We start from the raw sequence: 17781 nt of genomic DNA on the forward strand, positions 1-17781 counted from the left end.
TTATTAAGAATATATAATTCGATTCCCGAAATATATTAATTCATTATAAAACGTATACGTGATATTATTTTTCTCATATAAAAATGACTAGAATAAATTAAATTAATTATATTTTATTAAAAAAAGATTCAATAACTAGTAGGTCAGGTTATAATTTTTTATTTATTTATTTATAACATTATGAGCTATTAAGCTCATCATCTCGTTCGCTCTCTGTCTTGCTTTCATTCGGCAAGTCACAAACGATATATGATACTCGTATGTTCCTACTTCAACTCTCGAGAATCTGAAACAAACGAAACTCGTGTCCAATATACAGGGTGTCCGGTAACTAACAGACCAATGATTACAAATGGATTCTTTGGTCAATTTGGGAACGATTTTTCCTCAGCAAAAATGTCGAAAAAGGTCATCATTTTTTACAACTTTCCAATCTTTGTCATTATGTATCTTTATAACTAAGCCTTAAATTAAAATTTTATTATAGTAAACTCTACCTGAAATTAACTGAAGAATGTAATTATGTTAGACTTTTAACTCCAAAACGTTTAGTTTTCAAAAAACCTATTTTTTTCAATCGCTTATAACTCGAAAATTATTGACTTCTCAACATTTTTGCTAAGGAAAAATCGTCTCCAAATTAGCCAGAGAATCCGCCCTTAATCATTGGTCCGTTAGTTACCGGACACCTTGTATATATTATATAAAAGTGTATAGCACGTCAGAAGCTTGTGAGCTTACAGCGATAAGTAAAAACAATTGCGTATTTATTTCATTGCGTTTATCTGTTTAAACGCGCGCTTTAATTTTTCCAACGTTTTTGCCTGTTTATATTTTAAAGGTCCTCTCTTCTAAAAATCTTGTTTTAAAGATCCTCTCCGCGAGCAAAATTCGAAAACATAAATTATTTAAATTTAATAAGGAAAACAATTAGATATTTAAAGACAAGGCTCGTGTGATATTATAAAATTAAGATTTAGAAAGACAGGGCCAACTATAACGAGCATATTAAATTAGTGAGAGATGTAATGTCAACACATAATTGATTTATTTCTTAGTAGATACAATGATAATAAAAATAATAAAACGTTTCGGCTGTTACCTCAGCCTTCTTCAGTAAATATAAAAACAATAAAAATTCTCTTAAGAAAAATTATGACATATTACGCATTAGAGTCTATTTTTTAATGAACATTTTGGTTTAATAAGTCGATGAATTTAAATTGGGTTACGCTTATAACATTTATTAAATTAGATATTTTTTCTAATCGGCTAACCATTTTTTAGTTAAGATGGTAAATTTTTTGATTATGTCAAAAAACATGTAAACGAGTTCCCTGTTGTTAGTAGAACAGGTTGACGGCCCATTCCACGTCATCAATTCTTTTGAACATTATTAGTTAAAATTATCGTCAGAACCGCTTGATATGAGAATTGAAAACAATTAGATGTTATCCAGCATCAAAAAGTTAGTCCCCATCATCAAGGATATTTCCGAGTAAGTTCGTCATTGCAGTATATTTCACCGTGATTGTCTAAGTATATTTTTATTTTTTTGGTATATTAATTTATATTAATAAGTTATTTTTTTTTATGTGAAAGATCTTAATTGTGTTTAGAATTGCTTACTTAAATTGATGAGTAGTCAAGATTCCGCCAAGTTGATGTGTTCACTATACAAAGTCACATAAATTATTTAATATTTTTACTTTATTATTTGTAAATCCTCGGTAATTTCAAAATTTTTCTATTTGAAAATTATTAATTTTCTATTGCCAATTAATTTTATCACAGACTTTACTCTTACTCCCATTGCACTTTCGTTTGCGGTTTTCAGTATACGATTTTTTATCGTAGTTACTGAAAATTATTATTGTAAATTATACTTGTGCAGTGATTTGAAGAATTTACAATTTCGTTGAAATTGTTGATTTTTCAAAAAAATTACGAGATTCGCGGAAATTGCGTGCTTTCTTGGCATTTTCCGTTCGCGGCAGGCGGTTTATTTTTGATTGTTGCAAGTGTTTTTGTTTTTTTTTTTTTTTTTTTTGATAATAATAATGTGAAATAAATCACGATATTTGACAGATGTGCATATATATAGAAATTGTAATAATAATAATATTATATCATAAAATTGTAAATTGTTTCAATTTTTTATAGACTGCGATAAAAGATTTTACATTTGGATAAGAAACTGCGGTAAGTAAAAATATAAAATTCTTGAAAACGTAAAAATATTTGATAACGTAAAAAGGTGAACTTTGAAAAATAAGGAACTTAAAAATTGCACTAATAAATGGGCTATATATATATGTGAGCCGTGCGCGGATGTAAGGTGTGTTATATCGAAATTTAATTAATAGAATTGAGAATTAATCCCAATTTTAAGTCTTACAAATGTCCAAGCTAATTTTTTGTACCTCGTGTACATTTTTGAAAGTTATATCGAAAAATTAAATTTCAATATGCGTCTTACATCTCACATTTCGCATACGGCTCACATATAGCCTATTTATCTCTTATACTTTATTTCAACCCTTATAGAAATTTATTACTAGTAACGCCAATTTATCACTTATTTCGAGTAATTAATCACTTTTATTTCGAATACTTAAATTACTGTATATTATAGTATTTTAAATACTCAAAATAAGTGATTAATTGGCGTAGTGATAAATTTCTACAAGAGAATAAGGAGCCTTTAAATTCTTAATGTAAAAAATTTCAAGTAATTTTCTTTAATAAAATTTAATTAAAAAATTTAATTAAAAAATTTTAGAACACTGTGTTATATCACATTTATAATCGTGATTATTTCAATAAAAAAACATTTTATGTGTAAAAAATATATTTTTTATATTTAATAAATTTTATATATATATGCATATATGTAAAATATTCTCTCTCTCTCTCTCTCTCTCTCTCACACACACACACACACACACACACACAACGGGGGCCAAATCTCTCAAATTGGTCTCATGATCAATTAGCCTGGATTCGCACCAGGGGCAAAGTCTGTTGGTAATGTCAAACGAATTTAGCCTGGACTTGCACCAGGGGCAAAGTCTTTTGGTCGAGTCTACGAAATTTAGCACGGACTCGAACCAGGGGCAAAGTCTTTTGGTTCAAGTCTACGAATTTAGCACGGACTCGAACCAGGGGCAAAGTGTGTCGGTAAGGGGCAAAGTCTATCGCACGAAGATGGCGGTCTCTTCTTTAGGCAGGCCTTTGGCGATCTGTCTATTAATCTGTGTCTGTGCTATTAATCTGTGGCTATATGCACATGCGCAACGAGAAGATTAAAAATTCCCTAGAGAGCCATCGTCTAGCTCTTTTTCTCTAGCCATGATTTATCGTTTTTAGTCTTTAGTCTTTATACGTCATATCGGGTTTCAGCTGTCAGCTGATAAATATATACATCTTTTTTCATCTTTTTCTTTTTGCATCAATGTGCATTTTACGTACATTTTCTATTTTATTCCGAAAACAATGATAAAACACATATTTACAAAGATTTGATGTCATTTGATAATAGTATTTGATGTGTATGTCTTTAAATATGTATCTTTAGAAGAATATAGAGTGCGAAGTGTTTAGGAGAGGTTAAAACTCATTAAACAACTCTCGTGTGCGATCTCATTTTTTTTTTTACAATATTAAAGCAGAGCATGTCGGATAGTTCTGACGACGAATTAAATTGTGGTGATAATCACGAAAAAACGCCGTGGATTTTGTATAAAGACCGCGATGAATGGAGTGACGTGACTCCTTTACCCCAGGATGATGGACCTCATCCTGTTGTAGCAATTGCATATTCCGAAAAGTGTAAGCATATATAATTCTAAAGATTATATTATTAAGTACATTATTATTACTGAATTAAATATTATATAGCACATTTGCATCTTATTTTTTATATTATTAATACATAAACTTATTACCTATAAAGAAATTTTATGCTAATATAATTATAGTTTTATATAATTTTATATGCTTTTATTTATCAATTATTTATTAATGTTGATTTTTAGTCAAGGATGCCTATGATTATTTCCGTGCCATTCTGAAGTCAGGTGAAAAGTCAGAGCGTGCATTAGCTTTAACAGAAGCCTGTATATGGCTTAATCCAGCTAATTATACTGTATGGCAATACAGAAGAGAGATCCTTAAAGCTTTGGCAAAGAACTTACAGGAGGAATTAAAGTATACAGATCGTATGATAAAATATAATTCTAAAAATTATCAAGTTTGGCATCATAGAAAAGTCATCGTTGAATGGTTGCAAGATCCTAATGAAGAATTAGCATTTATAGAAAGTGTTTTATGTAAGGATGCGAAGAATTATCATGCTTGGCAACACCGTCAATGGTGCATACAAACTTTCAAGTTAGTATATTTTTATAACTATGTATATATGGAATTATAATAAATATTCTTCTATTATATATAATACATATGTATATAATTATGAATACAGTTTATATGACAATGAATTGGAATATGTAGAACAATTGTTAAATGATGATGTTCGTAACAATTCTGCTTGGAATCAGCGATATTTTGTCATAAGTAATACAACTAATTTTGAACAAGAAGTGATAAATAGGGAAGTTGATTTTGCACTGGAAAAAATAGAACTATCAAAAGGAAATGAGAGTGCTTGGAATTACTTAAGAGGGTAATTATATTTATTTATTTTTTATGTATAATTGAAAGTTTAATTAAAGAAGCAAAATAATATTAAAATGATATTATATATATAATTTGAATATATGTATATATATATTTGTTTACAAATTATATTTTTAGAATACTGTTACATGATAGCAAAGGCTTAGGTTATAATGAAAAAGTAAGACATAAATGTGAAGAAATGTATAAAGAAGGATGCCGCACCAATCATTTGTTGGCCTGTATAATTGATATTTGTCAAGAGAAATGTTCATCTGATGAAACCCCATTTTCTTTGTTTCACATTAATTCTGCATATGAAGTAAGTCAATTTTTGTATGTGTATAAAATTTCTTTTAATATATTTGATACCTAAAATCCAATCTTTTAGGTTTAGCCAGTTTAAGTTTTTCTCATTTCTCTTGCTTTCATTGTCTTTCTCTTATATTTCTTGTTTCTATATTTTATATTATTCTTACTTTTTATTTTTCATTGAATTCAGGATTGCCATTTAAAGTTTTATTTGGAATCGCAATACTTTGATTTATTGAATATATCATGAATTATTTCTGATTAATGTCATTGTTTATACTTTTTTAATTTGTGTATTTATTTTATAGTATAATTATATATATAATATTTTATATTATACATTAATATAATTATAATTGCAATAAAATATGCACTTAATGTTTTAGCTTTGCAAGGATTTGTCAAAGAAATATGATACAATAAGATGGCGATACTGGAATTATGTGGCTAGTCAGCTAAAGATAAAATTGAAAACAGAACCTTAAAATTAAAAATTAGAACAATCCTACACCGTAAATTGTTCAAATTTTAGACAATGTTTATATATGTCAATCTATATGGTTGATACATCTTGGCCTCATCATCGCCTCTTTATCTATACAAATTTGTATAATAATAAAATGTTCTCAGAGTAATTTGCACAATTGGTATATAAAATAAAAGTATCTTTATCTGGAAATGAAATTAGGGTTTGTTAACTTGTCAAAATTATGTTATGTAAAATTTAATATCACTTTGAGATGTATTATACCAATGAGATGTATTATACCAATATTGTTAATTTAAATAAAATGACGTGCATTACTTTTTATGTTGATCATTTTATATAGTTCCTGAAACAGCTGCAAGTCTTTGATTATATTATGATCATTTATATCAGTTTGCAGTTCCAGAATATTTACATAATATTAATAAGCTAATAAAATTGCTACATTAACATTATGCAGTATAAAGGTCGGTAAAATTGAAAAATTTTTCTAATTGGATATTTATGGTTTCCTAATTATTAATACGTATGCATGTTGCTTTGATTATGGTATATTTTTTTTTATAAAGACGTATTTTTCTGAAATATTTCGATAGATTAATTTTTTACTTCTGATATCCTTAACATAAATATAATCGTATAATCAAATATTTTACAATTTTCTACATATAATTAAACTCTATAACATTAATAATAGAGCAAATAATAAAGCAACGACATATATATATGTGTTGGTTGTCTATTTATTTATAAAATAGTTACATATTTTTAAAATATAGATTAATACAATAAATAATTGATTTAATTAATTATAATTAATATGTATATATAATTGCGATAATAACTTTCGAAACACAATTAAAAAGATGATGCAAAATATAAAATTTTTTAAACAACGATACATAAAATTGTGCTTAATATACAATCTTTTCAAATTCTTATTCTTAGATAATACGAAAAATTTCGCTTGTATGTTCAATTGCTATCTTTTCGGGACCCAAATATTTGAAGTGAGAAATGACGATTTTTGTTTCGGAAAGGGATGACAATGACTGCAAATGTTTCATTTTTTTCAAAATCTGCGTGCAAGAAAAGGCCATGTTGAGCTGAATTATACACGTATTTTACATAATAAATACACATATTGAAAATTGCATTAAATAAAATAATGACACAATATTGATATTGTGTAGTTAAAGATAAGAAACGATCAATTAATAAAATGCAAGTTGTACGCAATTAAGGGGACTTTCAGTATTATAGTTTGGGTTGAAAGGATATAACGCCGAATCCTGCTATCCTAACATTTAACAATCAACATCCAAACGATTATTTCTTTATGCGCTTTTCCTCGAGTGGAAACATATCATCTTTGTTACCAGAACACATTTAATTATTGACTAAACAGCTTCCTTTTACTACGAAACGTTGCACATGTCGTTGATCATGATTCACGACTAACGTATCACTATCAAAGAAGTTGTTTCCACCTAGGTATTGGCGTATTGTTAAAGCTATGAGATACGTAGTCTTTACCACAAGTATATACACATACTTGATTTACATTGAAAATATATATGAATATTTTTTACCTGTTGTCTTTTTTTAATCTGTTTAAAATTCTCCATTTTTTAACATTATAATAAAATTTCTGTTCAACTTTGTTGTATTCAACGTACGATGCTTGAGAAATTACCTAACATATCTTTGTAATGCATAAACATGACACATATACTTTGTCGTATAATTATACAATAGTTGATTTTGGATAAACAGGGGAATATCTTTATATAAATCAGACATATATAGCTCTGCATCTATTTCAATAACAACTATTAGACTGTTTAAAATATATGTTGCTAGGCCATTTAAAGTCATATTTTAAAGTACATTACAAATTAATTACTTTCATAAACTCAACATAAATCTATCAACTCAATATACTCGTATATTGGTATATATAGATATATTTCTTGTTTCGAAGTAACTACTTGAAGAAGTTTGTATGTTAATTACAACACAAAAATTAAAAAACATATATAACTATGATTTAAATGTTAATTTAATTAAAAATTTAATTAAAAATTTAATAATTAAATATGAAAAAGAAATAATTTTATTATATTAAATTTAATTAAATAATTGAAAATTCGTTTTTGTAATTTTATACGACTATGCAAATGTGTCTCTGCAATGCTCTGTTTAACAACATTTTATATATAATTATATCTCTTTGCACGTACTTTTCTCTCATACTTTGCATAACACAGGCTATTCTTGAATGATTGGACCATCTGTCAGCTCTTTCTATAGTACGTGTATATATAGCTTGATGCCATAAAATTGTTTATTATTTTCTATTTAATAATCTCTTTTTTTTCAAATATACGCACACACCCGTGCACATAAACACACACACACACACACACACACATACACACACACACACTTTCTTGCTCTCTGTCTTCCTATTTTTCTTGAACTCTCGTAAACAACAAATGTTACTTTTCCGTTTTGGTACTTCTATCATTTTCATTTTTGCGTCACTTTGACAAATCAAATCATGTTTTATTTTCTCTGTCCAGCAGCTATAACGTCTATGATAAATATCACCGAAAGTACTTTCGGTTAACTATCTACAGAGAAGAGATAGATTTTGATAGATCTTTGAATTCTATTCGAGTATAATCTCTCTACATTAAAAGGGTCAAGATAGTAGTACTCGCGGCTTTGTGGAGCCTTGTAGCTGAATAGTTAGCTACACATGAATAGTATCCACGTAATAGAATCGATCGAAAAGATATGCTCTATTCTATCATTTTTTCCAATTATTTGTTTATTGGAAACAGTATGACAAATTTTAAGACCAATGCAACCAAAAATCTATATCAACTATACATATAACAGCAGCATTAAGTTATACAGATTTTTTGAATATTGTGAAAAATAGCGAGAGATAATTTAATTTTATGCAAATGTTGATCTTGCGTAAGCACATTGAATAAACTAATTTGTCTCGTTTTCTTTTAATTTTTTTTTATATTGTATAGATTGTTATAGAGTGTTAGACATGCAACAAATATGCTAAAAAGTATTTCAATTTTTTGGCGATCAGAAACGTACTGAGATATTTACGAGTTTCCTTAAATTTATTTTGTATGTGTGCATTTATGTAAATGCAATTTATTGTATGTAAATACAAGAATAAATAATCAGTCTAATAATGAGAAATAGTTACTGATTTTTATCTAAAGAGAGATCGAATTTAGATCTGATAATAAGTTTTTTATTTTAATTTTAATAATTTCTCGTGAATCATAAATGAATTTTATTTCTAAAACATTTGCCGATTATATTTTTAGAATATGATAATTGGATTTTAGGTAATCATATATCGAATACTTTCTGAGAAATAAGGAAATATTATTCTATCAAATTTTTAATACAAACAATACTACAATTAAATCTCTGTTTCTGATCGCGTTATAAAAGAAAAGTTTTATTGTCCAATAATATATATGTATAAAACTGTCAGAGTATCTAAAATCTAAGGGAAACAGTACGATTATAGCTCATAGTTCAGCATAGTATAATTACAAATAAGTTAAATCAAAATTTTGAAATTATTTAGCACTGCATATTACTCTTTTTCGTTCGCATAACACATTAAAATCGAGAATTGATATCTTTTTTTACTGCATACACACACACATATATATATATATATATATATATATATATTTAATATATATATTCTTATCTTGCAATAATAATTATCAAGTAGCTCGTTTTCTTATCGTTGACATAAAATAATTTGTATTGTGTAGCAAGAGTTAAATTAAAATCAAACTTTTCTATAGTTTTTTGATAAATTATAATTGAACTTACATTACTAAAAGTTTACGACATTTCCTCTATATAACTCGATGTTTGCGAAAGAAGATAACATGCAGTTCGACGTTCTAGCATATAATAGAGATTAATCTAGCTTAGAATGACAGTGACAAGTATAGCGAGGCTATAGAGAAGTGTATACTGAATTACATGTTTTTAGCAGAGAAAAAGCAGACGTAATACATGCGCAGAGAGATATGAAAAAGACAAGATGAATTAAACACACAGTGGCGTTAAGGCATAATTAGAATTTACATCCAAAATAAGATACTAGAACTTTGTCTTTCCTTATCAATTACTATCTTGCAGCACATGCTCTCTTTTTACATCTTGTAAATTTAATAATATTCCAGTTTTACCGTCAGTCTAGTTTTGCGTTAAAAAATAATAAGATATTATTCTAAAACTAATTGCGGCGCATAAAAAAGCTCACAACATATTAAATCTAGCTTATTTTCGATTAACCATCGTGGGGTAAGAGTACTTGCTTCTTTCCCTTCTCATGTTTTAAAACTAACGTCCGATCGAGCTCGAAATTATCTATGCGATACAGTTACCCCGTTTCTGTCTTTTATACACTTACTTACGTAACTTCAAAGACATGCGGTAGTGATCGAGTTGATATGAGACAACATTCGATGTTTATCTCAATTTACATGTAAGTCTTATGCTCTATGAATAGGCGCTGCTAAAAATCGAAGAAATCTTTACGCCTGTAATTCCATCTGTGTATGCGACCTATCTCTTTGTTTTTCTTCGCTCTGACATTATTTTTTTTATTCGCATTCACTTCTATATCTATTCCTCTCAACGCTCGACATAATTATTGATGCATCGCGTGAGTTAGAGTTTTGTCAGCTTTGTTGTTGAAGAAGAGTTAGTCGCCGTACTGCATTACTCTCTAGATCGGAGGAATATTCAAATATCGGCTTGCGACTTGTTATCTCGAATATATATTTTATAAGAAACGTACTCGTAACGAAAGAATATGTATTTGTATATATATCTAAAATAAATAATTTACATTTTTCGTTTATTTTCCAATCTATAATATCAACAATTTTGATCAGATTCGCTAATTTCGAGATGCATCGAAGATATTCTCGTTTCGTTCGCTTGTCCATTCCTCCTTATTTATAGTTAACCAGAAGTAGGCAGTGATAGAAAATGATTAAATATATTTCGCTCAAGTAAATCTTCTTCGCCCATCGCGGAAGCCTTGGTCCAGTCTCCACGAGTCGTTGGATAATTATAATAAAATGTACACTTCGCGTATATTTTCGGCAACAGAGATCATCCGAACGTCAGATTCGATAGAGATTCCCTGCTCTTTCAATGCATATATATTTCTTTCACACTTTTCATTTTTGGTTAATTTAATTTGCTTCTCTCTTTCTTTAGCAGCACGCAGTTTTTACGATCTAGAATCTTACAACAATAATACGCTTACCTGTCACAAAAATAAATATTTTGATATCGCTTACCATATCTACATGCTTACGCACTAGAAACAACAAATCCCGCTTGACATGTCCAGCTGTATAACGGGATTCATGATAAACTTTGTATATCTCATTCGTGAGTTGACGCTCATTCTCACATTTAACTTTGTCCTTTGTGTTGCAGTTTCCATATGCACGCTAAACTCACACGCTGTTACTATAAATTGTACGAAAATTACAAGCATTTATATGTTTATTGCAATTGTCTAAAATGCGACTGAATATATGCTTGTGTTTTCTGCCGCTGCAATATATAACTCAAAAACACAATTTTTAAGTACTTTAATTAATGTATCTATCGTTTAAGATATATTAAAAAATACGTATAAGCGCAACGTAATATTAATACCGAAAACTTTAATTTAATATGTAAATTTAAAAAAATATATATAATATAATTATTGTATATTTCTACCTTTTATATTTTTATATGGATGTGTATGTTGCCTGTTCGTTAACACGGTATATAAATATCAACGAATAGTAATTTGAGTTGAAAATTTCCACAAGAAAAATAAAATAGAATGCGAATAACCGACATGCATAAATCTTTAAAATACATTCTGAAACATTTTGCGTTTACGACTTACGATAATGTATAATGTCCACTCGATACAAAGAATCGCTTTTATTCACTAACCCCACCTTATACTGACTAATACTAAAGCTTTATGAAATTGTTACACATCACTTTGCCGACACTTGAGAGCTACTAGGGAAAGGCTCATTACATACATTCTTTTGTAAAAGATATTGTGCTATTTGTATACGATTTTATCATTTTCTAAACAAATTTCAAGCAAAATATCAGCAAATATCAAATTTATTTTAAAATATCGTTATAACACATGCTCGTTACTTCGACTCCCCAATCTGTTCATTTATTTTTTTATATATTTGCAGATTCTGATATCTAATCGTACAAACATTCTATCTGTCAGACAGCACGCCGATCAAATATTCGCTTAGTTTTCACTTCTATCACAAAACAATTATATTTGTTACTCTTTGTTATATTATTCAAGTCGCAAAATTCAAGCTTTAATACTCCATTTATTGATTCCATTTTATTTGTATTTCCCTATTTTGTTTTCAATAACAACTCTTCTCTTGCATATCTAGAAATTTTACTGAGTACATTTTTTTTTTGAACTAGTATATGCGCAAAGTGACGCAATGTCGTCTCTCGAAACAATCGATTCTGAGAAATTGTCATATCAGTCGTTTCAAGACGACGGGACACATCTTGAGGAATCTTTTTCCTCTGGTCCAGGGAGTTAAGGTACAACATTGAGCGGTTTATTTCTTAACTGAGTGATCCTTTCAGGTCCATACTGTGTATCGCGGACGCTGTGAGTGTCAGAAGGCAGTGTCCAGAGCTGCCATGCTGGTCGAGATGTCCGGATCTGCTCGACAAGCCTCTAAGAACTCGGATAGCGTCACTACGCCGTCCCTATTGCCATCCATTTTCTAGAACAAGTAAAGTCCATTTATATTTGAAAGTTTTTCCTATAACGTTTTAATGTTTATTAAAAATTTTCAATTATTATTTTGTTGATAAATGCTAAAAATGGAAAAGTTATATGTACATCGTTCAATTGGAGAGATTAAAAAGTATTCAATTAATCACAGATTATACTAATCTGATAATTGGTTCACATATTTACATGAATAAAACGATGGTATATGTAATTTAATCGACTACATCTTTTTTTAATGATTATACGTGATGCTTCAGTAAAATATAATAAAGACACATTCTTATATTTTATATAAAATTATTTAAATAAATAATTTTATAGTAACTTTTAGTATAACAAATCATAATTATCATATGTATAAAAATAATAATAAAAATGAAAATATTAAATTTATATTGTGTTATAATACAACATAAACCATTTTATTATTCAATGAATGCTGCAACTATAATAAAGCGTTGTGTCAAAAAGTTGATATTATGTAAAATGTTATAATGATATTATGTAAACTTTCTATAGAGAGGAAAGTACTAAAATCCGCTCCGTAAATCTCTCTTTGTTTCACGTCACGGGATTGCAGATACATGAAACCTGGCAACTCTAACATGATTGACTGAACTATGAATAAATAGAATTATTATAAAGCTTAAACTCAGAAAAAAACTCCAAGTTAACCTAGATTGGACCACCATACTGACCCAAGACGCTTTATTATAAAGAAAAAGAAAAGCACACGTAAACGTCTTCTCACACTTTTGCGGTGGTACGTCGATGTACACGTATATATGCGTCACTTAAAGTAGAACTGATCAACTACGGACCGGGCGGTCTGACTACTGAAAGTCTATTTCTACTGCGTCGCGCTTTCTCTCTCCGCTTTTCTATTTATTATATGCATTATTTATAATTTATGTATAACATCATTATTTTTGTGATATATATAACTTACTTTATTAATATTATTTTATTTATTAATATTAATATTAATGTTAATTTATTAATATTATTTTTTTCTATTTCATTAATCATTCTATCAATATAATCAATATAATCAATATAATAAGTTTTTCTTTTATCATTAATATAATAGATCATAAATAATTGTATGCACAAGTAAATGTATAATATGTTTGCGATATAGTAGGTTTCACATTTTGCACATTCTCTCTCTCTCTCTCTCTCTCATTCAAATATATTTGGACAGAAACGCAACCACTACCGGATGTTAATTATCTGCGATTCGTGGCAATCTATCAGATCGAGTTAATTTGCAGAACAAACATTATCGAGAAAGTAGAGGTCGGCCTTTCACACCGTGTTGTGTGCATGTATGAACATTTAGATTGCACGGTAGTAAATCGGTCATCGGCAGGTGAGAATCGCAAAATTATTACTGCTCTCACATTGCGAAACACAAAGTCGATGTATGGGAGGAGTCTGTCGCTGTGTGCATTGCATTGAATGGATTAATTGATGCCACGACTTACTATATGCTATGGTACATTATTGTAAATTTGTTAGTAAGTTATAGTGAAAAATAATTATCGCAAATCTAATTTTGGATGAATTTAAAAGAAAATTATAATAAAACCGATATTATATAACATATAGAATAATGTTATAATATAAAAATAATTTTAATATAAAAAGCATTTTATGGTACAATAAATTTGATTTTAATCTTGTACTTTAAAGAAAATATTTATTGTATCACGATGCAAGCTATTAAAAGTCCATCGGGTAATATTTTATGGTAATTTTTGATTAATCAATTTTATCAGTAATTTTTCAGTTTGTATCATTAAATATGTTTGATATTTTCTATTAATATATTTTTATTATATACATATATACATGTATATGTTTTGCATTTTGCATATATATTTTATTATTTCTTATATTTTATTCGCGCGTAACGTAACATGAAAACGATTCGGTATTATCATTAAAAATTGGCAAGGCAACCAATTTTCCTGAGATGAAAAGTGTGCTAGTGATGAGCTAGGTGCGCAGTTTCCAGGAACAATGGGACGGATTTAATCGTGATCTAAAGCGAACGAAACTGAAATGGAGCTCGTTTTTAATTAGTACTACATATAACGTAGATATTCCGCGACCGACGCTCGTTACTTCTTTCCTCGTGATTAATTAGCAACGATTTAATCGAAACAGAGATATCCATATAACAAAGAAATATTGCGAAAAATTAAGAATAAATTGCAGATGAAAGAAAGAAAAAAAAAAGAAAAAGAGTATAAGAACACATGTAAGTATAGAAATAAAAAATGTATGTATCATATAAGATATGATGTAAGATATGAACAAGTTAATTGAAAAGTTTTGAAGAAATTTTAAGAAGACAAGTATTTTACCATGACAATTTTTTTCCGTTTATTTGATATTAAAATTGTATATGATGGCAACTAATTAAAATAAATATAACTTAAATAAACATAGAAGTGTATCAATACTTGGTTCGCATTTTTCAAACAATTATGTATAATTATGTTTGCTAAATTTTAAAAAGTAATCTAAAAAGAAAGTTTATTGATGGAATTCTACATATAGAGGGTCCGTTCTTTCACTGCTTTACGAGCATATTGAGAATCTTCGTAAGCGTTCAATGCCATTGTGCTGCTAGAAGTTAGAAGTTTATAAAGTGTCCACCAATCCATTTTTCATTCGTGGCTTGTATTCATGGCTTGAAGTTAACTTTAATAGTGCTAAAAAGAAGCAAGTTAATAAAGTTTGAAGATCAAAAAGACAGACGTATACGTTTTAGTATTGTGCAAGAAGTTTATTAATTATATTTGTAACTAATATTATAGATTACTTTGCATAAAAAGATATTTATAACAAAAACTCTTAAATTTATCATGTATTTCACACAATTAAAGGTCTGTGTAATGTGTCTTTTGTAATATTTTTAAAATTTTATGACCTTGTATAAAAATAGTATATGTATATAATTTTATATTAAATATGTGTGTATATTTTATAGTAAAGATAAATCAATTCTTGAGGCAACTAAAAAAAAATATATATCAATTTTAGCATTTTTATTAATTTGTTATATGATAAAAGTAGATAATATCTTTGATATAATTTAAAAAACTGTTACGTTACTAAACGTAAATGCGAGGAGCCATTTAATTAATGCACACATACTTATATATTTTCACTTTATTTATTCTTCTGCGTTAATTACTTGATTGAAATAGTGTTTTATTATAGATAAATGTGTAGTAAATAAAATTGAGACTGATACAAAATAGAAAGAAATTTAGAATATATAAAAAGTATAAGCACATTGAAGTAAGGTTGATAATACATACACTTTTTATTATTCAACAAAATAAAAAAGCTAAATAATGAAAGCGCTTATAATAAACGTGAATTACCAATAAACAATGGATTTATGAACACGATATATCAGCAATATGAGTACTTCATCAGTCATGAGTACTTCATCAATCGGTAAAAAACTTGACATCGATAACGTGAGATATATACCAAACATTTAGTCTCCCATTTATTTATTTTCTCATTTATTTTTGAAGCACACGTATTGTGAATTTTTCTTGTAATTTCATCTCAAATCGCATTTGCTATAAGTTGAAAGCACATCGTGCAAACGTTGCATGTATAATGACGAAAAAACTTTTCTCATTTTGTATTATTAATTTTTTTTTTTTGTACGCAACTCCTATCATTATATATTTTTCATTTTTTATTACTATAGTCTGGTCTTATTTGCCACATTATACTTCTTTGTCGCGCAAATTTTTTTTCCAAAGTATGTAGCAAAATTTTCAAGTATTCGAAACATGAAACAAGAAGATGAAAAATCATCTAAAAGAGCTATTTTGTCTTGAGTCACATTCTTCAAGTTTTTCCATGAGAGTCTTAAATCAATTTACCAAACTCTAATATTCGCAAAAGGAAACTTTGAATATCTAACTAAGATGCGTATCTATGTAGATTATACGTGTAATCTCATTTTTTGTCTATAAATTGAAATATTGTTACAGGTGCTAATATAATATATGAGAAAATTTATATATATGTACAATATGTAATGTATATTAATGTATTTTTAACGAGTAATATTATTCGTTCCACATGTATATTAATGGAACTCGAATTTATACTTGCGCATTTATAATCGATTATTGAATATGATTTAAAATGTCATCATCAATATTCTTTGCACGCATGCCGCACCAGGAGGTAGCATCCCATTGCTACGGATCATTCGCGTAGCACAGATGGTATTGATATAACGACAATAAAGTTTAACCGTCAAGTAACATCTGCACGTAGAACTTTGGATAGTTTCTGGTTCACACAGATGTTTCGATTTACGGTGAATCACAGAATTGATTGCAAACTAACGAATTATATATCAGCTAGATTAAAGGACTTAGTTGTAGAACATCGACAGGTACTTAGGAATAATATTTAATTGGATAGCAAGCAACATTTAGTAGTTTTACTCTACTATTATCGAATCGTTTCCTGAACTTCAATAACATCACAAATGCATTAATTCTACAGAGTTTTAAAAAACATTAATTCTACAGAGTTTAAAAAAAATGAGCTGATATAATATATATCTATTTTAATTTTCCAATATCACATTTAAATAAAATAATAATAGATTTTTATCTTTTGTCATAACTTTGAAATTTATTTATATAAATAAAAATATCCAATTTAATGGTGCTCCGCTCTATCTCAAACAAAAAGATTAATAACAATGATAAATTATTAAATTAAGGCCATGTGTAACGAGCAATACGATATTATTTTATTATTTAGAAGAAAATTCTTAATTTGAAATAATAATTACACAAACGTTTTTTTGCGCACTGAAGAGGAGCAAGTAGAGCTCGAAACGTTTGTGTAATTATTATTTCAAATTAAGAATTTTCTTCTAAATAATAAAATAATATCGTATTGCTCGTTACACATGGCCTTAATTTAATAATTTATCATTGTTTTTATTGTCATACGAGCTTGAACATTGGTATGTGATGGTTTGATTAGGTATTAAAAAAGATTAATGCTTTTGTCGTGAGAATAATTAAAAACTTAAATATTGTGTTTATTATTTAATGTGTGGCAGCGCACAGAGGCTGCAAGTTAGATTGAAAAGCTAGCTAGTTCCTTGAGAAAATCCTATGAGGAACTAAAACCACAGGCAATTAGAATTTAAACTATCCGTATATACATACATGTGAACGTAAGGTGTGCGCACATATACTGCGGTTCCCCGAGTTAGAGCTTCGCGTGTTGTGCTAATCCTATCTCTCTTATGCTCCCGCGGTCGTCGTACACACGACCGCGAATGCGCATACCGTATGTATCGGTGTGTGTTTCAGCAGCAGCAACCCTAAACAAGGCGTTTAACCTTTCTGGTCGCGTC

At 28.4% G+C, this 17781-nt stretch overlaps 2 protein-coding genes and 1 long non-coding RNA gene across 3 annotated transcripts in view; 1 reads left to right on the forward strand and 2 right to left on the reverse strand.

The window, feature by feature from the left end:
• Nucleotides 1-817: 817 nt before the first annotated feature.
• Nucleotides 818-2588, reverse strand: LOC146719985 (uncharacterized). Its single transcript, XR_014926239.1, has 2 exons — nt 1630-2588; nt 818-1535 (listed from the first exon to the last, which is right to left on the reverse strand). It is a non-coding gene; the product is annotated as an uncharacterized LOC146719985 (long non-coding RNA).
• Nucleotides 2589-3363: 775 nt separating this feature from the next.
• Nucleotides 3364-5793, forward strand: Fnta (farnesyl transferase alpha). The gene is made up of 5 exons (XM_029316173.2): nt 3364-3831; nt 4038-4392; nt 4484-4684; nt 4816-4999; nt 5376-5793. The coding sequence occupies exons 1-5, from the start codon at nt 3675-3677 to the stop codon at nt 5472-5474; spliced, it is 996 nt and encodes a 331-aa protein (XP_029172006.1). The 5' UTR covers nt 3364-3674; the 3' UTR covers nt 5475-5793.
• Nucleotides 5794-6199: 406 nt separating this feature from the next.
• Nucleotides 6200-17781, reverse strand: part of LOC114941246 (uncharacterized) — a 65636-nt gene continuing 54054 nt past the window's right edge. Inside the window, exon 8 of the mRNA XM_085489282.1 lies at nt 6200-12342. Coding sequence (XP_085345408.1) covers nt 12232-12342 — 111 coding nt within the window. The 3' untranslated portion in view covers nt 6200-12231. The remainder of the gene's footprint in view (nt 12343-17781) is intronic.

This window comes from Nylanderia fulva, unplaced genomic scaffold, assembly GCF_048542155.1.
Source record: "Nylanderia fulva isolate GAGA-0341 unplaced genomic scaffold, ASM4854215v1 Scaffold8, whole genome shotgun sequence".
Taxonomy (NCBI): Eukaryota; Metazoa; Arthropoda; class Insecta; order Hymenoptera; family Formicidae; genus Nylanderia; species Nylanderia fulva.

What these genes read in the sequence shown, in the direction of transcription:
- Fnta (XM_029316173.2), top strand. Translation starts at nt 3,675, where the DNA reads ATGTCGGATAGTTCTGACGACGAATTAAATTGTGGTGATAATCACGAA. An exon ending in TGGTGCATACAAACTTTCAA is followed by an intron (nt 4,393 to 4,483) that starts GTTAGTATATTT and finishes TTATGAATACAG; the next exon opens with TTTATATGACAATGAATTGG. An exon ending in ACATTAATTCTGCATATGAA is followed by an intron (nt 5,000 to 5,375) that starts GTAAGTCAATTT and finishes TTAATGTTTTAG; the next exon opens with CTTTGCAAGGATTTGTCAAA.